This window comes from Diceros bicornis, chromosome 26 (assembly GCF_020826845.1).
Source record: "Diceros bicornis minor isolate mBicDic1 chromosome 26, mDicBic1.mat.cur, whole genome shotgun sequence".
Taxonomy (NCBI): domain Eukaryota; kingdom Metazoa; phylum Chordata; class Mammalia; order Perissodactyla; family Rhinocerotidae; genus Diceros; species Diceros bicornis.
Window position 1 is genome coordinate 27,383,068 of NC_080765.1, and position 26,402 is coordinate 27,409,469.

Here is a 26,402-nt window from a genome sequence, read left to right on the forward strand (position 1 = left end):
GACACTGCTGGTGGGAATGTAAAATGGTGCAGCCGCTTTGGAAAACAGTCTGGCAGTTCCTCAAAAAGTTAAACATACAGTTACCATTTGACCTGACAATTCTGATCTTAGGTATATATCCAAGAGAAATTAAAACATGTGTTCACATAAAAACTTGTAAATGTGTGTCCATACCAGCATTACTGACAATAGCCAAAAGGTTGAAACAATCCAAACATCCATCAACTGAGGAATGGATAAGCAAAATGTGGTATATACATACAATGGACTATTACTTGGCCATAAAAAGAAAATTAAATACTGATACATGCTAAACATGGATGAACCTTGAAAACATGTTAAGTGAAAGAAGTCAATCACCAAAAAAACACATATTATATGATTCCTTTTATATGAAATATCCAGAATAGGCAAATCTGTCGAGACAGAAAGTAGACTAGGGTTGGGGAAGATGAGGATATTGGGCAGGAGGTAATAGCTAAAGGGTCTGGGTTCTTTCAGGGGTGATGAAAATGTTGTAAAATCGATTGTGGCGATGGTTGCACAACTCTGAATATATTAAAAACCATTGAATTGTATACTTTAAATGTGTGAATTGTATGGTATGTGAATTATATCTCAATAAAGCTGTTACAAAAAAATAAAAAAGCAATAAGAGGGAGGAAAGTACACTTTACATATGGAAGAACAAATATAAGGATAATAACAGATTTTTTGGTTGGAAAAAATGCATGTGAGAAGACAGTGTAACACCTTTAGAGTGCTAAAAGAAAAAAAAAAACCAACCTAGAATTCTATACCTTGCAAAAAATCTTTAAAAAAGGCAAGTTAAAAACATTTGTAGTCATACAAAAACTGAAAGAATTCATCACCAGCAGGCCCACACTATAGGAAATGCTCAAGGAAGTCCTTCATGCAGAGAGAAATGATGCCAGATGGAAATCTGGATCTACAGAAAGAAATGAAGAGCATGAGAAATGGTAACTATGTGGGTAAATATAAAGACTTTGTTTCTTATTATTTAAATCTATTAAAAATAATGTTTAAAGCAAAAATAATAACAATGTATTGTGGGTACACAAAATAAGTAGAAGTAAATTATATGACAAAAATAGCACAAAGACCAGGAGGGTAGAAATAGAAGTATAATGTTGTAAGATTCTTATACTAACTACATGTGAAGTGGAATATCACTTGAAAATAGGCTGTAATAAGTTAAAGATGCATATGATAAACCCTAAAGCAACAACTAAAATAATATTAATGTAATTAAGAGCCATAGCTAGCAAGTCAACAGAAGAGATGAAATGGAATAATAAAAATATTCATTTCATCTAAAAGCAGGAAAAAAGGAAAAGGGGGAACAAAGAACAGATGATTTAAACTCATCCATATCAATAATCACATTAAATGTAAATGGTCTATGGGCTGGCCCCGTGGCTTAGCGGTTAAGTGCACGCGCTCCACTGCTGGCGGCCCGGGTTCGGATCCCGGGCGTGCACTGACACACCGCTTCTCTGGCCATGCTGAGGCCGTGTCTCACATACAGCAACTAGAAGGATGTGCAGCTATGACATATAACTATCTACTGGGGCTTTGGGGGGGGAAATAAATAAATAAATAAAATTATTAAAAAAAATGTAAATGGTCTAAACACCCCATTCAAAAATACTGATTGTAAGATTGAATAAATAAGCAAGAACCAAGTATGTGGTAAGAAAAATCCATTTTAAATATAAAATACAAATAGGTTATAAATATATGGATGGAAAAAGATATACCAGGCTAACACCAATCAAAAGAAAGCTGGAGTGGCTCTTTAATATCAGACAGAGAGAGATGTCTACTACAAGGGATAAAGAGAGCAATTTCATGGGGCTGACTTGGTGGTGTAGTGGTTAAATTTGCATGCTCCACTTTGGCGGCCCCGGGTTTGTGGGTTCAGATCCTGGGCACGGACCTACACACCGCTCATCAAGCCATGCTGTGGTGGTGTCCCACATACAAAATAGAGGATGGGCATGGATGTTAGCTCAGGGCCAATCTTCCTCAAGCAAAAAGAGGAAGATTGGCAACAGATGTTAGCTCAGGGCCCACCTTCCTCACCAAAAAAAAACAAAAAAAGAGGGTAATTTCATAATGACAAAGGAGTCAATTATCAAAAGGATATAACAATCCTAAACATTTGTTCACCAAATAAGAAAGCTTCAAAATACATGAAGTACAACTGATAGAACCATAAGGAGAAACAGACAAATCCACAATTATAGGCAGATATTTCAATATTCCTCTTTCAATAATTAATAGAATAACTAGACAGAAAATAAGGGCATAGCAGACTTGGACAACATTTTAACAAACTTGACCTAATTGACAATTATAGAACATCCCACATAATAGCAGAATACACATTCTTTTCAAGGGCACTCAGAACATTTACCAGGATAAATCATAGTCTCAGTCATAAAACAAATCTCAACAAACTTAAATGGATTAAAATCATACAAAATATCCCTGGCCAAAATGGAATTAAATTGGAAATCAGTAACAGAAACAGATCTGAAAAATCCCCAAATATTTGGGAACGAAATAACATACTTCTCAGTAACTCACGGGTGAAGGCAAAAACCAAAAAGGAAATTAGAAAGAATTTTGAACTGAATGAAAATGAAAACACAATGTATAAAAATTTGTTGAATGCAGCTAATGCAGTATTTAAATGTAAATTTGTAACACTAATGCCTATATTAGGACAGAAAGATCTCAACTCAATAACTTTAGCTATTACCTTAAGAAACTAGAAAAAGAAGAGCAAATGAAACACGAAGAAGTAAGCAGAAGAAAGAAAATAATAAAGATTAGAACAGAAATCAATGAAATAGAAAACTGAAAAACAATACAGAAAAATCAGTGAATCCAAAAGCTGATATTTTCAGATCAATAAAATTAATAAATTTCTAGCCATACTGATCAGGAAAAATAAAAGAGAAGATGGAAATTACCAATATCAGGAGTGAGAGAAATGACGTTATTCTAGATCCTATGGATATTAAGAAGGATAATAAGAGAATGTTATGAGTAACTTTATGTTGATAAATTTCACAACATAGATAAAATAGACAAATTCCAAGAAAGACGAAAACTCCCAAAGCGCCTCAAGAATACTGCAGAATATGAGGTCAATACATAAAAATCTATGGTGGGTCTACACACTAGTAACAAACAACCAAAAATCACATTAAAAAAGCAATTCAATTTACAATAGCACCAAAAAGAATAAAATACTCAGGAATAAATTTAAGCAAGGATGCACAAAACTTGTACACTGAAAACTACAAAACAGTGTTGAAAGAAACTGAAGTATAATTAAATGGAAAGATATTCCTTGCTTATGGACTGGAAGATTTAATATTGTTAAGATGGCAATACTACCAAAAGAGATCTACAGATTCAATGAAATCCCTTTCAAAATCTCAGCTTCCTTTTTTTCAGAAATGGAGAAGCTAATGCTAAAGTTCACGTGGAAATACAAGGGACTCAGAAGAGCCAAAAAAATATTTAAAAACAACAAAGTTGGAAGACTCACACTTCCCAATTTCAAAACTTACTATAAAGATGCAGTGTGGTACTGGCTTAAGGATAAGCATATATATCAATGGAATAGAATTAAGAATCAAGATATAAACCCTTACTTTTATGGTCAATTGATTTTGGAGAAGGTGCCAAGTTTCAATGGGGAGAGTAGTCTTTCAACAAATGGTGTGAGGACAAGTGAACATCCACATGCAAAAGAATGAAGCTGGACTCTGACCTCTCGCCATATGCAAAAATTAACTCAAAATGTATCATAGACCTAAATGTAAGAGCTAAAATGATAAAATCCTTGGAAGAAAATGTAATAATAGATCTTTATGACCTTATATTAGGCAATGTTTTCTTAGATGTGATACAAAACACAACTACAAAAGAATAAAATAAGTTGGACATCATCAAAGTTACAAACTTTTGTGCTTCAAAGGACACCATAGAGGAAGTAAAAAGACACCCCACAGAATGGGAGAAAATATTTGCAAATCATATATCTGATAAGGGACTATATAAAGAATTATATATATATATATATAGTATATATATATAAAGACTATATAAAGAACTCTTACAAATCAACAATAAAAAGACAAATAGCCCTAATGAAAAATGAACAGAGGATTTGAAGAGACATTCTTCAAAAAATATATGCAAATGGCCAATAAGCACATAAAAAGATGCTTATTATCATTGGACATTAGGAAAATGCAAATCCAAACCACAATGAAACACCACTTCACATCCATCAGAAAGATGGATTTTCTGTAAACAGAAAGATGGACAATAACAAGCGTCGGGGAGAATGTAGAGAAACTGGAACTCTCATACACTTTTGGTGAGAATATAAAATGATACAGCTGCTTTGGAAAACAAGTTAGCATAAGATCCAGCAATTCCAATTACAGGATTGAGAACTGAAAATACACATCCACAGAAAAACTTGTACACAGATGTACACAGAAGTATTAGTCATGAGAGCCAAAAAAGAGAAACAAGTCATATGCCCATCAACCGATGGATCAACAAAATGTGGTGTAGCCATATGATGGATTATTATTCAGTCATAGAAGGGAATGAAGCACTGATACATGATACAACATGGGTGAACCTTCAAAACATGGATGAACCTGCGTGAAAGAAGCCAGACACAAAAGGCCACATATTGTATGATTCCATTTATATGAAATGTCCACAACAGGCAAATCCAGGAGCTGAGGCGAGGAAGGAATGGGTAGTGACTGCTAATGGATATGAAGTTTCTTTCTGGGATGATGAAAGTGTTCTAAAATTAGATAGTGGTGAAGATCGCACAACTCTGTGAACATACTTAAGACCATTGGACTGTATACTTTAAAAGAGTGAATTTTATGATATGTGAAATACATCTCAATAAAGCTGGCATTAAAAAATGGATCATCGGGCCAGCCCGGTGCCGCAAGCGGTTAAGTGCAGGCGCTCTGCTGCGGCAGCCCGGGGTTCGCCAGTTCCGATCTGGGCACGCACCGACGCACCGCTTGTCAGGCCATGCTGTGGTGGCATCCCATATAAAGTAGAGGAAGATGGGCATGGATGTTAGCCCAGGGCCAGTCTTCCTCAGCAAAAAGAGGAGGATTGGCAGATGTTAGCTCAGGGCCGATCTTCCTCACAAAAAAAAAAAAAGGATCATCCATCTAAGCGTAGAATCTAAAGAAGAAAACATAGGAGTAATCTTTGTGAACTTGGGCTAGGCAAAGATTTCTCAGAAACACGACCAAAAGCATGATCTTTAAAAGATTGAACACATGAGTTGAACTTCATAAAAATCAAGAACTCTGGTCTTCAAGACAATGTTAAGTGAATAAAAAACAAGCCTTGGACTAGAAGAGAATATTTGCATATCACATATTTGATAAAGGGCTTGTACCCAGAATATATCAAGAACTCTCAAAATATAATAATTCAATTTAAAAATGAGTAAAATATTAGAACAGATACTTCACTAAAGAAGATATATGAATGGCAAACAGCTCATGAAAAAGTACTCCACATGGGGCAGGCCCAGTGGTGTAGTGGTTAAGTTCGTGCATTCTGCTTCACCGGCCCAGGGTTCACAGGTTTGGATCCTGGGGACCAACCTACTCAGCGCTCACCAAGCCACGTTGAGGCAGCATCACACGCAGAAGAACTCGAAGGACCTACAACTAGGATATACAACTATGTACTGGGGCTTTCAGGAGAAAAAAGAAAAAAGAGGAAGATTGGCAACAGATATTAGCTCAGGGCCAAACTTCCTCAAAAAAAAACTGGCACCAAAAAAAAAATACTCCACAGGAAATTCAAATTAAAACTACATGAGATACTACTTATTATTAGATTGACTAAAATTAAAAAGGCTGACCAGGGCTGGCCCCGTGGCTTAGCGGTTAAGTGCGCGTGCTCTGCTGCAGGCGGCCGGGGTTCGGATCCCCGACGCGCCCTGATGCACCGCTTGTCAGGTCATGCTGTGGTGGCATCCCATATAAAGTGGAGGAAGCCGGGCACGGATGTTAGCCCAGGGCCAGTCTTCCTCAGCCAAAAAAAGAGGAGGATTGGCATGGATGTTAGCTCAGGGCTGATCTTCCTCACCAAAAAAAAAAAAAAAAAAGGCTGACAATACCACACGTTGGCAAGGATATGGAGCAACTTGAACTCTCATACGCTGCCAATAGAAATGTAAAATGGTCAGATACTTGAGAAAATAGTTTGGCAATTTCTTAAAGTGTTAAACAGACACCTACCATATGATCCAGTAATTTCATTCCTGGGTATTTACCCATGAAAAATGAAAGCATATATCCATAAAAAGACTTGTACATGAATGCTTATAGCAGCTTTATTTGTAATACCCCAAAACTGGATACAACCTAAATGTCCATCAATAGGTGAACGGATAAACAAAAATAAACAAAAAAATCCTACTCAGCAACAACAACAAAAAAGATACCTGCTACAGCATGGATGACTCTCAGAATAATTATGCTGAGTGAAGGAAGCCAGACAAAAAAAGAGTACATACTGTATGATTCCATGTATATTAAGGTCTAGAAAATTCAAATTAATTTATAATAATAGAAAGCATGTCAGTGGTTTCTTGGGGGATGGGGATGGGGAGAATTGAGAAGGGAATTTACAAAAGGGCACCAGAAAATATTTAGAGGTGACAGATACTTTCATTATCTTGTGAATGTAGTGATGGTTCATGGTTTACAGGTATATACATGTCAAAATTATCAAATTTAGTACAGCTTAAATATGTGCAGTTTATTATATGATAATTGAATCTCAATAAAAATGTTTAAAATAAAAATTAAAAAATAGCCTATGATGTCTGTTTGAGCATTTGAAACAATAATTAGACTAAGAGAAAAGCACTATTGAATTCAGTATTAGTGTATTTAACACTGCATGTAATCGCAAAAGTTGACTATGTAAATTATCAATAGGTGATAAATTAAATAAATTATGCTACATTTATACACAATGGAATATTATGCAGCTAAAAAAAAAGAATAGGGAAATTTTCTATGTATTGATAAAGATGTTCAAGTACATTAGGAGGTGAAAAATGCAAAGGGCAAAACAGTGTGCTTAGTACTATTTTGTTCTAAAACTATTTGTATAAAAAGGAAGGGTAATAAGAATGTTAGCATATGTATAAACTTCGGAAGGATATACAAGCACCTAATAACAGTGGTTACCTGGGGTGGGGTTGGGGTGGTTACTGATGGAAGCTATACAAAAAGATATTGAAAGGAATCTTCTTCATATACATACATATACATAAATGTATACATACATAATTTTTGAACCATGTGAATGTATTATATAGTCACCAAATAAAAATAGTAACAACTAAAAATTTTTTAAAAATCAGGATAATTACATATAAACTTAGAAAAACTGGAAGGGAATAAAATATCATTGAGTCATGGGGTTAAGGTAATTTTAATTTTTTTAAAAAATAATTTTATTTATTTATTTTTCCCCCAAAGTCCCAGTAGATAGTTGTATGTCATAGTTGCACATCCTTCCAGTTGCTGTATGTGGGACGCGGCCTCAGCATGGCCAGAGAAGCGGTGCGTCGGTGCGCGCCCGGGATCCAAACCTGGGCTGCCAGCAGCGGAGTGCGCACTTAACCGCTAAGCCACAGGGCCGGCCCAATTTTAATTTTCTTTTTTGTGCTTTTCTATAATTCCCAAATTGTTTAAAACAAATGTGTTACCTTTGAAACCAGAAGAGCAAAAATAGATGTTCCTTAAAGTAAACAAAGAAGAAAAAGTACAAAGAGAAAAAAAGGGTAAGACACCATTAAAAGACCAGAAATTTTTTGGTGAAAAAAAGAGTCAAATAGCTCTCTCTCCCTGTATGGGGGAATAAATGATAAAAGATGTTGTAATTCAAAAAGTGAATCATATCAATGGAACAGAATTGAAAGCCCAGAAATAAAACCACACATATACGGACAGCTAATTTTCGACAAAGGTGCTAAGAACATGCAATGGAGAAAGGAAAGTCTCTTCAATAAATGGTGTTGGGAAAACTGGACAGTCACATGCAAAAGAATGAAAGTGGACCATGTGCTATCGCCATTCACAAAAATTAACTCAAAATGGATCAAAGACCTGAAGGTGAGACCTGAAACTATAAAACTCATAGAAGAAAATATAGGCAACACACTATTTGACATTGGTTTTAAAGGAATCTTTTCGGATGACATGCCTACCCAGACTAGGGAAACTAAAGAAAAAATAAACAAGTGGGACTTTATCAGATTAAAGAGCTTTTATAAGACAAATGAAACCAGAATCAAGATGAACAAACAACCAACCAGCTGGGAGAGAATATTTGCAAAACATACATCTGACAAGGGGTTGATCTCCATAATATATAAAGAACTCACACAATTGAACAACAAAAAAACAAACAACCCGATCAAAAAATGGGCAGAGGAAATGAACAGACACTTCTCCAAGGAAGATATACAGATGGCCAATAGGCACATGAAAAGATGCTCAACATCGCTAATCATCAGGGAAATGCAAATCAAAACAACACTAAGATACCACCTCACGCCCGTTAGAATGGCTATAATCACCAAGACAAAAAACAACAAATGTTGGAGAGGATGTGGAGAAACAGGAACCCTCATACACAGCTGGTGGGAATGCAAATTGGTGCAGCCTCTATGGAAAACGGTATGGAGATTCCTCAAAGAATTAAAAATAGAGATGCCCTATGATCCAGCCATCCCACTACTGGGAATCTATCCAACGCACCTGAAATCAACAATCCAAAGAGGCTTATGCACCCCTATGTTCATTGCAGCATTATTCACCATAGCCAAGAAGTGGAAGCAACCTAAGTGTCCCTCGACTGACGATTGGATTAAGAAAATGTGGTATATATATACAATGGAATACTACTCAGCCATAAAAAAAGACAAAATCGTCCCATTTGCAACAACATGGATGGGCCTGGAGCGTATTATGTTAAGTGAAATAAGCCAGAAAGAGAAAGACAAACACTGTATGATCTCACTCATATGTGGAATATAAACCAACACATGGACAGAGAAAACTGGACTGTGGTTACCCGGGCAGTGGGGGTGGGGGGTGGGCACAAGGGGTGAAGGGAGTCATATATGGGGTGATGGACAAACAAAAATGTACAACCCAAAATTTCACAATGTTAGAAACCATTAAAACATCAATAAAAAAAAAAGTGAATCATAATTATGTGGAGACTCAGAGTTGCTTTCTCCTTAAGAAATAAATTAATTCCTCAGAAACAACAAAAAATGAGAAGCTATGTCTATTTCATGTTCTCAGCAAGACTGAAGTGGATTCTACAGCTAACTTGATCAAAGTTGTCACAGAAAACGAGCAGCAAAGGATTGAATGGAGATGAGCAATCTTGGTTTTGGAATTAAAAACCATAAAGGGGGAAGTGAATGGCAGACTGTACATGGGGATTGTTGAATTAGGGAATATAAACTATGATTTCTCCCAATAGAAAGAGGAAAAAGATAAAACATGATTTTTAAAAAAAACCTTGTAGAAAAGGTATATGGAAGACAAATCCCTTAGCTACACACCCTACAATCAGAGTTACCAAAAGAAAGAATAAAAGAAAGAGATGCAGAAGGAGAAGAAATAAGGAAATAATGGAAGAAAACATTTCTGATCTAAAGAAAGAACTTAGGTTGATCTAGTTGACCAAGGAGCCAGAAGTCACAAATCTAGAATGGCCTTGAAAACATGAGCAGTTCAGAAATTTGCAGAATCCTGGGGAAAACTGACATTCTACAGGCCCAATTTTTGCTAATCTGGAAGACTTGGCAGGCCACCAGCTGACATTTTACAATATTATTGATGATGGGGAGTAGGATTGAGGAATTCCAGCTGAATATATTTCCCTCTGCTACTTCCCCAAAGTGCACTATAATAATAATAATATAATGATAATAAATGAGAAAAAGGCACAAATGAACAAGAACAAGGAAAATAGGAGAGGAAATAACAGCAACACATTTTCGGAAAATGAAATTCCTATGGACAAGAGGTAGTTGACCTAGCAGACCAGGAAATCAGAGGTCTGAATCAGAAGCCCAAAGTCAGATTATTCACGACACAGAAGCCCAGAAAGAATCAGAATATGTAGGTAATAGACACTACTGAAAACAAAATGCAGACAGGGCCTGAAGGGTGAATACCAAGCAGCTCACCCTGGCAGAAGAATGGAGGCTAACCCTCTGGAGATGTTCAACTAGAGCCATGTTTCTCAACCGTGGCTGCATATTGGAATCACCTGGAGAGACTCCAAAAAGCTTGATGTCCAGGCCACACCCAGATGTATTAAATCAGAAACTCCAGGAGTGGCATCCACCCAGTCTTCAGTCTTTTTTAAAGCTCCCCAGGTGCTTCCAATATGCAGCTCTTGTGAGAACCGCTGAACAGGAAGCCTCTGGATTTGAGGACATCAGGCATGGCCATAAACAAGGGTGCTGTAATAAAAATAGGGGGATCAAGTATAAGTCTATGTACCCTATGAAGCCTACTTGGCTCCAAGTTAGTTCCAAGTTTGTAATTATACTGCACCTCCTGTATCCCATCCTGAAGAGTGGAGAATTCCTCTCTGGGGAAACTAGCCCCCCCCAAAATGCCTGGAAGATGTTAGCAGCTGGGGATCTCCCAAAGAAATGATCCAACTAGAACAACATAAGCCACTTGCAAATCTTGCACACAGTTTCTAACACAAGTATAAGAAAATCTTAAAAAAAAAACACAAAAAAACCCTATCATATCTCCACAAGCCCTACCACATCCATAAAAAAAAGAACAAAGTGTTATGAAAAGGGGGAACAACAAGAAAACAAAAAAGAATTCTGAGAAATTATAAATATGCTAGCAGAAATAAAAATTGGAAAATGTTGAGGAAACTTCACAACAAAAAACATAGATGGAAAATAGGAGAAAAGGGGTAAGAAAATTAGGTCAGTCCGAGACATCTAACACCTAAATAAAAAGTCCCCAGGGGCCAGCCCTGTGGCGTAGTGGTTAAATTTGGTATGCTCTGCTTCAGTAGCCCAGGTTCTTGGGTTTGGATCCCGGATTCGGACCTACACCACTCGTCAGCCGTGCTGTGGCGGCATCTCACATACAAAGTAAAAGAAGATTAACACAGATGTTAGCTCAGGGACAATCTTCTTCAAGAACAAAAAAAAAGAGGAAGATTGGCAACAATGTCGGCTCAGGGCGAATCTTCCTCAGCAAATAAATAAATAAATAAAAAGTCCCAGGAAAAAAATGGAATGGAGGACATTATCCCACATGTAATAAAAGAATGTTTTCTAGAACTAAAAGACATGAGTTTCCAGATTGAAAAGGCTCATACAGCACTCAGCAAAACAAATTTAAAAAGACTCACATCAACCCACATCATCGGATTTCTTAACGCACTCAGGATAAAAGGAAGTTCCCAAAAGTTTCCTGGGAGAGAAAAAAAATCACATATAAGTGAATTAGGAGTCAGAATGGCTTGGAATGCCTTATCAGCAACACCAGAAGGTGTATTATGAGAAATGCCTCCAAGCATGAGTGAAAATAATTTCCAACCTAGAATTCTACACCCTGTCAAATCATAAATCAGGTGTGGGGGTGAAGTAAGAACACTTTTGGTATTACAGGCTCTCAAAAAATTGACCTCTCATGCAGCCTTTCTCAAATTGACGAGATCATGTGCCCTCCATCCCAAATGAAACAACCTTATAAAGAGAAAGACACAAGACGGAAGACACAAAGATCCAGTGCAGGAGAGAGGGTGAGAATTCCCGGGATGATAGTAAAAAGGGCTTGTGGGATCATGGCCGTGCGGCAGGCCTAGAGGGCAACCCATTTTTATAAAAATAGGTAGAAAAAAGGTGCTAGGAGGGCTATCACGAGAAAAAAGATAAAACTGAAGGAACAGTTGATTTATTTGAATATACTGAGAGGAGGTTTACATTTTTGATAATCTATAGGAAATGAAACAGTTTTGTAAATAAGCCAGTTATTAATACCAGGAAAAAAAAATTTTACAAGAAAGGAATCCTAATACACCAAATGACTCGATTCTGAACAATATATATATATAGACATAATAATGTACACACCATTTTGATTTAGCCCATATGGTAAAACTTTTATTTGGAGGATGGGAAAAGATATGTATGTGGAGGTGGGGTGGGGGGTGGGGCTAAAGTCAGTACTAGCTAATACTTGAAACTGAAAAATCAAGAAATAAGAGGAGTGGGCCGGCCCCGTGGCTTAGCGGTTAAGTGCTCGCGCTCCGCTGCTGGCGGCCCAGGTTCGGATCCTGGGCGCGCACCGACGCACAGCTTCTCTGGCCATCCTGAGGCCGCGTCCCACATACAGCAACTAGAAGGATGTGCAGCTATGACATACAACTATCTACTGGGGCTTTGGGGGAAAAAATAAATAAATAAATAAAATTATAAAAAAAAAATAAGAGGAGTATGATTTTTATAAATAACAAGGTTTTTTGTTCTTATATTTTTTTAAAGAAAGAACTAGCATAATTGAAATTGACTGCCTCTGAAGAATTGGAATCAGTGAAGTTTTGCGTTGTAAGTCTTGAAGAAATTTATGACTTTTTAAACTATTTATGACTTTGTTAGAAATACATTAAAAAAATTTTAAAGCCTGCAGATTGAGTATCACGATCTGGGCAAACAATGAAAAAACTAACCAACATAGACAAATCCTGGTGGAAACGTTCAGGTGAGGGAGGATGGAGAATCAGGTTGGTTTTGGACTCGTAGGTAACTCTAAATGCCTGAAAGCAATAGAACTTTGTTTTATTGGCATTTTTATTACCAATGACATTTAACTTTTTCAAATGTTAATTGGCCATCGGTATTTCTGTGTAATAGTTGAGTTTGTAATTTTTAACAGTTGTACAGGGAAAAAGAGAGCTGCTATTTTAAAGAACTGTGGCTTCTTCTGCCCTCTAATGGCATAATTCATCACAGGGGAATTGTTTCTTGGTTCAGAAAAACACCTTAATGACTAATTTCACTTTAAAAGATGAAGAACCTACGGTATAGGACAGAAAAGAAGGGATGACGTTGTGCACAGAAAAATGAAAGGATGTAATGTGTTCTGGGAGAAATGTCACAAAACCTATGAAGATTGGCACTCTACTATAGTGAGATCAGAAGAGAAAAATCAGCACTAGGAATAGACATCAGGATTTCAAAAAGGAGCAAACCAAGATAAACCAGATGTCACAAGTATCATCAGAAATATTAGGGAAAATCCTGGGTTTCCAGTTGACTGGCCAATTTGAAAAACAAAGACCTAAACTATTAAAGAGAAGGTGATCCTAGAAGGCTGGAGGAAAACTGATCAACACTTGGATTATGTAATAAAATTTTGGATAAAAAATACTTAATCCATCTAGAATCTAAAGATGTGAAAAAAATTCACTCTAAATTGTTATCCAGTTCTCTCAAAGCTACTTACTGAAAAATCCATCCTTTTTACATTTGCTGAAACTGTTATTAAATACTTTTATATTTGGGTCAATTTCTGGAGTTTTATTCAATTCCACTGACTTGTCTGCCTATTCTAGTACCAATACTATGACTTGAAAATTATTAATATTTGAGTGTTTTTTTCCCCTTACCTGTAAGAGCCAGGGGAATGAGGTCCGTGTGGCCTGGCTTCCTTCCTGGCAACGAGGACAGGTATAGCAAGTCTATTTCTGGTTAGAACCTTCCTCTATTCCCATCAACATTGTAGCCTACACTTCAGGTTTCCTTTGCACAATTTCCATCATATTAAAAGTGATCTCAAAGGGAATATTCCTCATGTGCTCTATAATCTACCCTTGTCCTTCCAGGTTGTGAGGTGTTCATAATGACCAAGAGGATCTATTCATACTTCCAAAGAGGCCAAGTGTTTCCTCAAGGAAGATACTTCTGAGTGTCTCTTTACTCCTCCTTTCTCTTTAAAAAAAACACTTTGAAAATGTGGTATTGTGATAGAAATTCCACATTTCCGGCTACGTCTGCCTCTCCCATCCTTTCCCTGTTTTTCTACCACTGATATATGGTTTCCTCCATGTTTATTTTTCATTAAATTTGTTATTACTTTTAATTTTTAGGCCAAGAATCAGTCTACCAGCTTTACATATTATTAAGCCTAGGTTAAAACATAAACAATTATCAAAATTTTAAGGTGCCAATGTCTCTACAAAAGAATATTTTGAATCCTAAATGTATGTCCACTCTTGTATTAGTATCTTTTACCACTAAAGACTTTAAAAATGGAAAAATAAATTGAAAAAGATTCATATTGGCTAAGCCAACTTCATAGCAAATTACTAAATAGGCACATTTCAAAGTGGAAAAGCAAGATTCATGCTGGTGTTGGCTTTAATATGCCATCACTATTCACTCTCCACTTAGTTTTTCAAAAAAGTGGATAACAAAACTAACAATAACTATTCTTTCAAGTCCTTTTAACATGATTTTAATAATCTCAAAGACTTAGAGAAGCCTTGAAAAATTGTTTATACCTGAGATTACATTACTGAAAGAATTCACATGGAATCTTTGAATAATCCTGCTAACCCCATTTCTTTCATATTAGTGTGCTGAATTGTTATCCACATATAGAAGTTCCACCTTACCCTTTATCAAGGATTTAAGTGGCTTACTTTATTCAATTCTCTTCTTTCATGATCATTCTCAATTCTTAAAATTGTTTATGAAAAATTTTAACGTCAAAAAGATGTTTGTGATACATAGAAAGAAAAAGCAGGGTACGTTATAATACATATATATGTATTAGTAATGCTTTTTTTGTTATGAGACCTGCTGAAGCTTAAGTAAAGGGCAGTAGTGTAAAAGCACTTGGAGAAGAAAGACCATGTTCCAAATCAGAGGTTTTGTTCTATATAGACAGGAAAAAGTGGACAAGATATAGATGGGGACACTTGCACCAATCGGGATGAATAAACCATTAACTAGCTTCTACCTCTCTGAAATCTCTGGCTTCAACATTTTGGAGAGGACTCAGCTCCCTTCATTTGTCTTGCTGAGACTACAAAGGACTTATTTCAGGCCCCTAACTGTAAGGCTTGGGAATACCCTTGGCACACTGAAGCAGCTAGTTATTGGAAGAATACTATCTCCCAAATCTAATAGTTGCTCCAAAGCTATTTTCGTTCCTTAAAAAGTTGACACATTGCTAGTTTTCATGAAGCTTGCAAAACATAACTTCAAAGGTAAAAAAAAAAAAAGAAGTTATTTCATCTTATCAATTCAAACATTATGTCCAAGGCATGGTTTGGCTTCTGGAATATAAATCAGACACATTCCTTTTGAGGAGCTCACACTCAGTTCAGTGAGGGAGACAAGCAAAGAGAGCCCATAGGAAACAATTTGGGATGTTACTACAGCCTATTCAGTGATGCTATTGCATCTCGGGTGTGTTTGGGGATGAGCAGGCAGGTAGTGAGAGAATAATTCAAACAAAGCAAGCTAAATCTCGAATAACGAGTACGAAATTGTGAGACAGGCAAAGAAGGAAGGAAACTCCAGCCAGATGAAACAGCCAAGTGCAAAAAATATGGAGCTATAACATGGCCTTTTTGGAGACCGGCAAAAATAGGTGGGTCTTACGTGTTATCCAACTCCTCCATAGGTGGAGTCCTCAATAGGTGGGCGAGTTGGACTAGTTAGGCACTAGCTGGAGTATCCAAGGTTGGACTGAGCCTTCATAGGCAGTGGAATTCCCTGCTCCAAGTAGCACTAGACATCGTGAACCACTAGAATTTTTAAGGATCAAATAAGTACAAGCACCTAGCACTGTGCCTGGCAGTTATTTCTTAAATTTTCTTTAAGCGTTTAATTTTATTCAGAGTCCAGCAGTTTCAGCAGTGTTCAGCACTCGTATCTAGGTTTCGGGGTTAAGCTGTTGAGGTACGAGATGGATAAGGGGGAGCAGGTTTGGGGGGAGTTGATATTACGGGGTATAGGTAACTATAGAAAAGACGGTAGGAATAAGAGTGACTAACGGATAAGTTGAAATCTCAGGCCTAAATAAGCCCAGTAGGGGCCAGAGCAGGAAAACCAGATTGTAGATGAAATACTGGAGTTAAGAGGGGAATGGTCATAGGTGATGATTAACTCCAGAAAATAGTCATAGGAGTGGACTGTAGTTAAAGTGAAGGTCAGCTGAGCTTAAAATTAAAGAACTAGCCTAGGTAATGAAACTGACCTCACATAATGAAATTTGTGATAAAAAGTAATTTCTGGGTGCCCAAATCCTCAGTAAATGCGGGAGGTATAATCTGGATTTTGGGTCCAAAATAGTAAAAATTAAGAGTGTAGTCTAGCCGGAGTACCTGAATGTAGAAGTGGCAGTATGTGTTGTGTGTGGGGTAGGGTGGGGCTGGGAGTGGGTAGAACAGACATTCCATCCCTAGAGACAGAGATGTCTGGGAATAAACAAATGTCATTTAAAAATCACAACAAAAGCAGAACCCTTCAAAGGAAAGTTGGTTTCATTTCAAGGCAGCATTTCCCAAACTTAACTCAGTCCTGAATGGCTTTCAAAATGTTAATAGTATTCTTGTCACTTATATAATTTTTCTTTAAATATTAAATGTTGCATTAAAAACACACATTCAAGAAAGTACGTTTGGGGCCGGCCCCGTGGCTTAGCGGTTAAGTGTGCGCGCTCTGCAACTGGCGGCCCAGGTTCGGATCCCGGGCGCACACCGACGCACCGCTTCTCCAGCCACGCTGAGGCCGTGTCCCACATACAGCAACTAGAAGGATGTGCAACTATGACATACAACTATCTACTGGGGCTTTGGGGGAAAGATAAATAAAATTAAAAAAAAAAAAAGAAACTATGTTTGTGTACCCCCTAAAATTGAGTACCAACAATGGTATACAGTACTATAAACATTGCATACTCTAGAAATACTGAATCAAGGCAAGGAGAGTTAACAGAAGCAAGTTGCCGCTAATATAAATCCTTTCCTCTTTTTCCACCACAGTCCAATGCCCCCTGCCAAAATAATCTAGGATCACCTCAGACTAGAATGGTCTCTTTCCCTCCTTCTAGCCATTGTTTTCTTAATCCCTATTTATACTGCCATGTTTCTAAAACACTATTCTTACCCTAATTCCCCAAATCCTTTCAACAGATTTCATTGCCTACACTACACTTCTTGAACCAGTCATTAAGGAAATCCATCATCGTCTTCTTACCTAGTGCTCCTGAACCTATTACTGCTTGCTTTTGTCAACTGGGTAAGATTGGGTAGGCCACAGATGCTCACTGGTGTGTGTTCTTTAGCTGGTACTTTATCAAGGAATTTAATACTCATTTATCAGGGTTTCAAGAAAAATACATGGCCATAAACAAATCATAATTCCTCATCTATGAAATTCAAGTCCAAACTTCTAATTATTATATTCAAGACCCTTCTCAATTTATTCAACCAGATCTCCAATTAATACTGATTTCTTATTTCTGGCTACCTACTACTAGCCCACCGATTAAGTGTATCTTGTATGTTTACTTTAGCATTTTTATATTCAGTTCAGCTTATATTAAAAGCTCAATAGATATTTTAAATAGGGAAATGGAAAGGGGAAGAAACATGACACTACTTTCTTCAAATAACGCGAATATTCAACATTTGAAAAGTTTACTGAAAACTTTTATTGTAATCAAAAAGTGACATAACGGGGTTGTAATGAATTCAGCAAATCATTCTGCTGATATTTTAGAACTGATATCAGCTTTTGCCAGGCAATTAAAAAAATTCAAATGTGAAAATTTCACAGTACAGTAAACTCCACCCCAACTAATTCATGGTGGTTAAAAATAATAGGCCCTAGCAAAACCTCTCATGTTACATGGTCACAACTCACAATTCTGTACAAAAGTTCGTGTTATAAAGCTCTGATGTAAAAATCAAATAATCAAGCAGCAATATTTTAAGTGCAGCACGGGTCTTCCATATCATTATTTACAAGGCTTGAATCTCTTTACATTATAACAAAATTTAATACAGATGACTTAGTAATTAAGTCAATTTTTAAAATCTGTCCTTTTACACAGGGACAGATTTCACTTTTTGGTCATCTTTCTCCTTCTCTTTTTCTTTATCTTTGTTCTTCTTTGACTTCTTTTTCTTGTGTTTGTGTTTTTGGCTTTTTTCCAATTCTGCTTCAGTGCCTGCATGCTTCTTATGCTTCTTATGTTTTTTATGTTTCTTGTGTTTTTTCTTTTCCTTCTTCTTCTTCTTCTTCTTGCTGTCCTGACTTTCTGCAGAGCTGGCACTGCTACTGTGGCTTCGAGTTTGGCTTCCAGAAGGGCTATGACTTCTACTTGGGCTAACACTGGGACTACTTTGACTCTGGCTCCTGTTTATGCCTACTTGGCTGACTGCTGCGGCAGTGTCCACGCTCTCTTTTGTTTTCTCCATTACTTTATCTTTCAGTTCCTTAGAAATTTTTCCTGAAGTGTCCTCCTCTTTTACAGATACATTGCTTTCACTGTCACTTTCATTATAGTCTGGTTCAAAAGCAGCTTCATCCGTTTCTCTAGTCAAATCAGAAGAAAGTCGAGAGGAGTGACTTAACTGGGGTTTAGGCTTGATAGTATTCTTGTCAATCTGCCCAGCAACTTGCTCTTTTTCAATCTGTGGGTCTGGTGGGTTAAGTATATGAAGTAATTTATTGCCATTTGACTCTTTATTGTTCCTTGTTTCTAATATATGTTTCTCACGATCCTTACAAGGATTTTTATCCACAGATTTTGTCTCTTCACTTGAGCGTTTAGTATCATAAACGGCTTTGTGATCTTGAGGTGGTTTTTTGTCTCTTGGGGGACTAGAACTACTTTTTTTGGAATCTCCCGTTCCTTTTTTAGGCAAATCTCTCTCCTCCCTTGGCTTAGTTTTCTGTCCTAGTGCAGAATCTTTACTCCCAGAAGGAGAGTCTTTTCTTCTTGTTAATTCATTTCTTTCATCTCTACGTTTGGAACTTGAATACTCTCTGTTGTCATAGTCATTTTTTTTGTCTCTATTGGGAGTGAAGTCTTTATTTGAGGAACCTCGAGTGGAATCATGCTTATCTGAAGTTCTGGTCTCTTTGGAAGACTGAGACAGACTTTTAAAATTTCCTTGTTCATTCAGACGGTCCAAATTACTATCTTTCTCTGGCTGAGTGCTGTTCTTCCTCTTTTCAGGGTTTTCCTTTTCCAACAGTGAATGATCTCTATCTTTGGTTTTCCCTTTTTCACTAGATGCAGAGTTTTTTGAACTTTTGACCTCATGCTGTATAATTTCATGGCTCACTTCCTTGGTGAGTTTCTGAATTTTCTCTGATGGCTCACTTTCTTTTTCAGTATACTTGACCGTATTTGACGGTTTAGTGCTGACATTTTTTATAACACTGGTAGGTTTTCCTACACTTGATATAGGCTGCGTGGATTTAACATCTTCTTCTTCAGATTCAAAGTCATCTTTATCCCATTTGGATTGAGGAACCTGAATCATAATAATAACATCTTCAGCAGGAGCTGTATTGTCATTATTATATTCTTCCATAGTTTTAACGACAGTTCGCTTTGTATCTGTTTTTTCTTCAGATTTCCGCACAGGACTGCCTCCTGTTGAGCTTGTACTAAAAAGAATAAAAATATTTTTAATTAATGAAAAATTTACTAATATTAAATGTTGATAAATATAAAAAGGCTACCTTAAACATGATAAATGTGCTAACTTTCAAAAGCCAATTATTCTGCTTAATAGAGATATAAATGATTTAAGTATAGGATTGTATAAAAACAAATGTGGTTCACCCTCAAAATCTACTTTTAACCTGATATCTAACGATTCCTTTCTTTAAAGATAAGAGTAAATCAGCCTAACTCCCAACATCAGTACATTCTTAGTTACATATTCCACTTTAATAAAAAGTACAAGCATGGATAAAATTAAAGGAAATTCTTTCCCAAAGCAAACATCCACTCACCCCACCCATGATCAGATACCTGGTATAATCCACAAGAGTGGAGCTGGATCCTTCAGCTCCAGTTACTTTTCGTCTGACCTTTCCTTTGACTTTTTCTTGCTTCACTTTGCTAGATGTTGACTCCAATTTTTCAGAGGGTTCTTTTGTGTTAGATATATTTTCTGTACTTCCAAGTTTTTTACCAGTTTCTCTGTTGAGCTTGATTTTTTTGGCTGGGGCAGCTGATGATGAAATCTTGTCTTTTTCAGGGGTCCTATCCATCTTTTCAACATCAGGTTCCATTTTGCGCTTTGGTGATGGTTTCACCACTTCACTTACTTCTACTTTAGAGATTTTCATTGAAGATGATTCAAAATCTTTATCTACACCTTTTTCTTCAGTTTTTCGTTTTCTTTTTTCTCCCTTGCTATCAAGTGGCTTACTTTTCTCATTAGGCTTCTTGGCCTTTTCTTCCTTATTAGTTAGCTTTTCTGATTTGACGTCTTTGGAATAGTCCTTCTTCACTTTTTCCTCTTTGACTGGTTTTGTCTCTTGGTGTTCTTTTGCTGACTTAGAGTGAGCTTTTCTGGGGGTACCAACGACCTTTTCATCTTTTTGAGAGGAAGATGATGATTTACCACTGTCAGTCTTTGGAGTCTCCTCTTTGGCTTTTTTAAGCGGAGGTTCAGATCGAGGAGATTTTTCACGCTCTCCATCTAGTTTTTCTGGGGGTCCTTTAGTAGGTTTTACAACATTTTCTTTTTTGGACGCAGCAGATCCATCATTTTTCCGTTTGGTCTTGTCACCTTTTGCTTTTGGTTTATCTTTTTCTCTCTTGTCTTTTTCAGACACTGACTTAAAAGTGATGGATTCTGCATCCATTGGTTCATCTCTAACAGGTGTAGCATCATCTCTACTTGGGAGAACAAACAATGAGTCTGTTTTACTTTCTTCACCGCTTGTAGGTTCTCTTGATTTCCTAGAAGTTTCTAATAACTCTGGGTTCAGAAAGCCTTCACTTTCTTCCCCCTTTCTTCTTTTTCTATGTTTCTTATGTTTATTTCCTTTACCATCTCCTGGAGCATTTTCACTCTCCTTCTCTTTTGACTTTGTATTATCCTTCTGATTGTGACTGTCTCTTGTTGAAAGCTTTTCTGGATAGTTACCACCTATGTTTCGACTTCTATGACTTTGTCCACCGGAATAATCTTCTCTGCGGCCTCTTGTGAAGGGAGAATTCCTGATATTAAGCGGTAAAAATCTCTCTGGAGAAAAGTTCTCTCTATTTGCTGATGGTCTAGGCTGTGCTCCAGTAGCAAAACCTTTATAATATTTTTCATACCACTCTCTGTATTTTCTCTCCCATTCTCGATAACGCTCTTTTTCAAATGGGTCTCTAAAGTCAACACTTCTCCCATAATAAGCTTTCATGTCATAAGGCGGTGGAACTTCTCTGTATCTATTAAAATATTCACGTTCTGTTTCCCCTTGAGGTACATTACGTTTATTGGGAGATTGTCCCCTAAATGCTTGAGGAGATCTTGATCGTGAATGGTATCGTCTATATGGGGGTGACCTTGACCTAGATCGATGATATCCATGAGATCTAGACCGTGAACGGTAATTTCGACTCTTGCCTCTGCCTCTTCTGGGATACGGAGGTGATCGTGAATAGGAACGAGAGTGTGAGCGGCTAAATGATCGAGAATAAGAACGTGAACGTGTTGAACCAGATCTTGATTTAGAATAAGTATATGAACTTCTTGAATATGATGAACCACTATAGGGAGATTTAGACCTAAAAACAAAAACAAAACAATAGTTGACAGTTGAGAAATATATACAAAATAAAATACAGACTCTCAGATTTTATCTTGCTCTCCTCACGGTTACTTCTTTCTTTATATCAAGTTTCATCTGAGATGATTAAAGAGGCACAGTAACCTCTATTGGGATGGAATAAAGTACACAAAGATCAGAGCAATCACTTCTTACAAAACAAAAGTAGAATCTCAACAATTAGAGTGAAGTGCGTTAACGTACCGTGAGTTGTATGAGCTAATTAACTTAACATTAAACGAAATTCCAATTAAATTTAAATTTTACTTCCTATCTGATTAAGTAGAAGTAATTTTTTTTTGTCCTATATTGGCCAATAGTCTAGCTTTAAAAGGAAGCACATTTCAAGTGTAAGCTTAAAAGTCTTTTAAACAAACTTCCAGGGAATTTTTATAATTCAGTTTTTCTATCAATAAAGCAATTTGTATTCTACCACTACTTTATAATTACACAGGTTAATGTTCCAGCAAGAAGCTGTAGCCTTGGGTAAAAGGGTCCTCAGAAATGTTCTTTGGCTATTTCCCTATTTCTTTCCTGCCACAAACATTTCCCAATTATTTCACATTATAAATAACTTCGAGGGACAAGGGCAATTTAATCCCCATAACTGCTAATTCTACACAATAGAATTTACATTGAGACATTATTTCAATAAACAGATATTGGGAAATAAGCTAGATCTCCATTTCTATAAACCTAGACCGAATCAGAAAATTCCATAAGTGCAGTGTTATTTATATCCATAGCTAATCCCTGGATATTCAAAGTCCCATTTGTAATTCTGTTGTGAAGGCTTGCAAAACACTAACCTGGAAAATGAGCGCCTACGCTCCTTTTGAATCTTTTTGTATTCCATCAATTCCTTAGCAAAATCATTTGTAAACTCATCTAGCTTGGACTTTTTCTTTTCCCTAGTAAAATAAAGTTAAAGAGTGAAAGTTAACAAAAACCATTTAAGAAGACTAACAAGACAAATGTAATTAGATCATGAATGAAATGAATGAAATTGCCATTAGTTTTCCACTTTAAAACTATAAATAACTAGGTATCCCTCAGGAAGTTGCTTGTATGGCTTTGGTTTAATTTTTAGGTGATTTTTCTTGTACTAACTGGAAACACTGGAAAACGTTTCCAAAGATACCTATTTAATGTTACACCGGAAAATGAAAGTGTATGATAATTTCAAATTAAAACACTTACTCTTCTTTTAGTCGTCGTTGCTCTCTATAGAATTCTTCCCTGGACAAAGGTGGTGCTTGTGTTGTTGGGATGGTATTTGAATGAGCTGTCTGCACTCCTGATGATACCCAAGGTGTTGATAAATTGGCCGGAGCTGGAGGAAACCCTGGAGGAGGGACACTATACCCAGCAGGTGGTGGCTGGCCAGGAGGAAACTGAGGAGAAAACTGTGGTGGAGGAACACCTGGAGGGAGAGGAAGTGTATGGGGAGGAGGTGGATACAAAGGAGGGGGTGGGACAGGTACAAAAACTGGAGTTGCTGGTAGTGACGGGCCTTGAGTTCTCTGTGATCTTTCGCTGTGATGCCGTCCACGGTTTATACTTCTGGAGAAATAAATTCCAAGATATTATTCCTTCAAACTAAAATCATCTGAGACAAGTAAGCTTGTCTTTTCTAACCATAATTATTTTCAAGCTTAGAAACAGTGGAATAGAATCAACTATTCAAATAAGAACACAAAATTTATGTGTAAAAGTAACTCTAAAACAAAACTAATTTTTAAGGCCTGTTAGGGACTGAGATGATATAAGTTTATAGGGCCTTCTCTATATGGAGATGCTATATTTTAAAGTTTTCTTTTGTGAAGTTCAGATTGAGTATCACTCCACAGTTATCTCATTACTTCCTAATCTGTTGTTTAAAGGAACTGACAGGTTAATGCCTCTGTGATCTAGTTCTTCCCAAAATGTGTTCCAAGACCAAAAGTTTACATGAAGAAAAACTACTTCCTGTAATTTCCTTTTTGAGGGAGAAAGTCAGTAAAGACCATTCAAAGTAGAATAAATACTAGTTTTAACATCTGTAATTAACAATAGAAAATCTCGATGTTTTCTCTCAAAGGGTTACATAAAATCAACAAGGTTGGCCAAGTTTGTTGGGCCTCATCAAAGAAAGAGTGGCTTATTTGAAAGAGTAGGTTTATTTCTGTTAAGCTCAAGGTTCTTTAAATTATAGGCAACTGGCACACAACAGCAGTAGAAGGGGTTTAGATTTAAGCTTCTTTTCAGAGAGCCTGAATTAGTAAGTACTATCTTCTATTAACACATGATCTAGTAACAAAGTAGTAGCTAACTTTCATAAGCTTAGCAATTCTCAGTGGAACACCAGAAGATACCCTTAATATTCTTGTTATAACAAAAGTTAATTTGGGGCCGGCCCCGTGGCTTAGCAGTTAAGTGCGTGCGCTCCGCTACTGGCGGCCTGGGTTCGGATACCCGGCGCGCACCAATCCACCGCCTCTCCGGCCATGCTGAGGCTGCATCCCACATATAGCAGCAACTAGAAGGATGTGCAACTATGACTCACAACTATCTACTGGGGCTTTGGGGGAAAAAAAAAAGGAGGAGGATTGGCAATAGATGTTAGCTCAGAGCTGGTCTTCCTCAGCAAAAAGAGGAGGATTAGCATGAATGTTAGCTCAGGGCTGATCTTCCTCACACACACACAAAAAAATTTAATTTGGAGGCCCTTTTACTACTCTGATGGCAAGTACAACCTAAATAGCAAGACCTATAGCTTACTTCTTAGATTAACATGGCTTGTTAATCTTGTTGCTCTTCTAGGGCAAGAGCCACTAATAATCTCCTCATCTCTTCTTTTGGAAAAAAAGAAGGTGGGAGAAAATCGGGACAATTGAGTCTACAAGAGAAATACATGCAATTCTTCCCACTCGGGAGCTGAACTGGTTAACTTTCATCTTAAACTGACACCTTAAATATTGTCTGGGCCTTAATGACTTCCTTCTACCCTCAAAAGAGTAAATATAAGCCAAGTTATTCTGCTGTATGCTGACAGGGAGAAGGTAGTCATTGGGAAGGAATATTAAAGATGTAGCCTTAAAAACCATTATTTAAAATACTAAATGTTATCTATTCTTTTCTAGGCCTCTTAAGGGCAACTACTAAGGACTTAAGTGAGATAAGCATAAACCAAATGACCTCCCCCCACCCCCTACCACCACTGCTGTGTTTTAATTTCTTTGCGTTATATTTTTCAGGGCGTCACCAGTTTTTCAAAATTTTTAGCAAGCCTACCTGTAGCAGCTCCTCTCCCCTCTTCTAATTTGCTGTGGTGGAGAAACCAGATATCCAAGCTTGTTAGAACTGTGTGGAAAGAAAGATAAAATATAGTTTGAGTATAATACATGACCTTTTAATGTGCAGACTTTAAGCTACCTATTTTATTTATTTTTTTTTTGTGAGGAAGATCAGCCCTGAGCTAACATCCATGCTAATCCTCCTCTTTTTGCTGAGGAAGACCGGCTCTGAGCTAACATCTATTGCCAATCCTCCTCCTCTTTTTTCCCCAAAGCCCCAGTAGATAGTTGCACATCCTTCTAGTTGCTATATGTGGGACTCGGCCTCAGCATGGCCAGAGAAGTGGTGTGTTGGTGCGCACCTGGGATCCGAACCCAGGACGCCAGTAGCGGAGCGTGCGCACTTAACTGCTAAGCCACGGGGCTGGCCCCAAGCCACCTATTTTAACTGTTCCGAAAACGTTTTCCTACTCCCTGATCCTGATTCTTACACCTGTTCCAGGTAAAGGAGATATGAGCAAGCATTACATTTACTTGAAAGGAATTATTTTTTTCTGATTAACTGTATTGTAACAATAATTAAACCTCAATATAAATTATTTTATGTAATAATATGTTTTAATTAGCTTTCTATAAGTTACTCTGTGAATTTACTGTTATAGAAAAGGGAAAAGAGCTTTCATCTGCTGGGCACTATGAAGGCATTTTACATGTGAGGTAAGTAGCACCATTCCAATCTCACAGATGAGGAAATGGAGGCTGAGAAGTAAAACCACATGCCCACTGTCAGGCAGCTAGCAAACAGAGGAGCTGGGATTCAAACCCAGCTCTACCTGTTTCCAAATCCTGTGTTCTTTCTACTGATATATTTTGCTAGTCTCTCATTTAACATACTTTTTCTATAAGAAATTTGATTTATCTTTTAAACAAAAAGATCAAAGTTTTAGAAAAGAAGCCAGTTTATACAAATACATAAGCCCGTTTATATGTATTATATAAATAGTAATGATTGTATAAATAGAAAGATAATAAATAAATAAATCTACCAATTTTTAATGCCATCAAACATCCTATAGAGAAGATCAAAGTTCTTTGTATTTCAGGGCAGAAAATCATATCCTATAGATTTTAATATGCAA

At 37.0% G+C, this 26,402-nt stretch overlaps 1 protein-coding gene across 4 annotated transcripts in view; it reads right to left on the bottom strand.

Annotated features, from left to right (window-relative positions):
- Positions 1-17,825: 17,825 nt before the first annotated feature.
- Positions 17,826-26,402, bottom strand: part of RBBP6 (RB binding protein 6, ubiquitin ligase) — a 31,552-nt gene continuing 22,975 nt past the window's right edge. For 2 of the 4 annotated variants that reach the window (XM_058569836.1, XM_058569837.1), the window contains exons 14-18: positions 25,262-25,330; positions 23,189-23,551; positions 22,798-22,899; positions 20,190-21,947; positions 17,826-19,819 (exon numbers count right to left, since the gene is read on the bottom strand). In XM_058569836.1, coding sequence (XP_058425819.1) covers positions 18,244-19,819; positions 20,190-21,947; positions 22,798-22,899; positions 23,189-23,551; positions 25,262-25,330 — 3,868 coding nt within the window. In that variant the 3' untranslated portion in view covers positions 17,826-18,243. The remainder of the gene's footprint in view (positions 19,820-20,189; positions 21,948-22,797; positions 22,900-23,188; positions 23,552-25,261; positions 25,331-26,402) is intronic. The other 2 variants (XM_058569838.1, XM_058569839.1) reach the window with 1 other exon arrangement.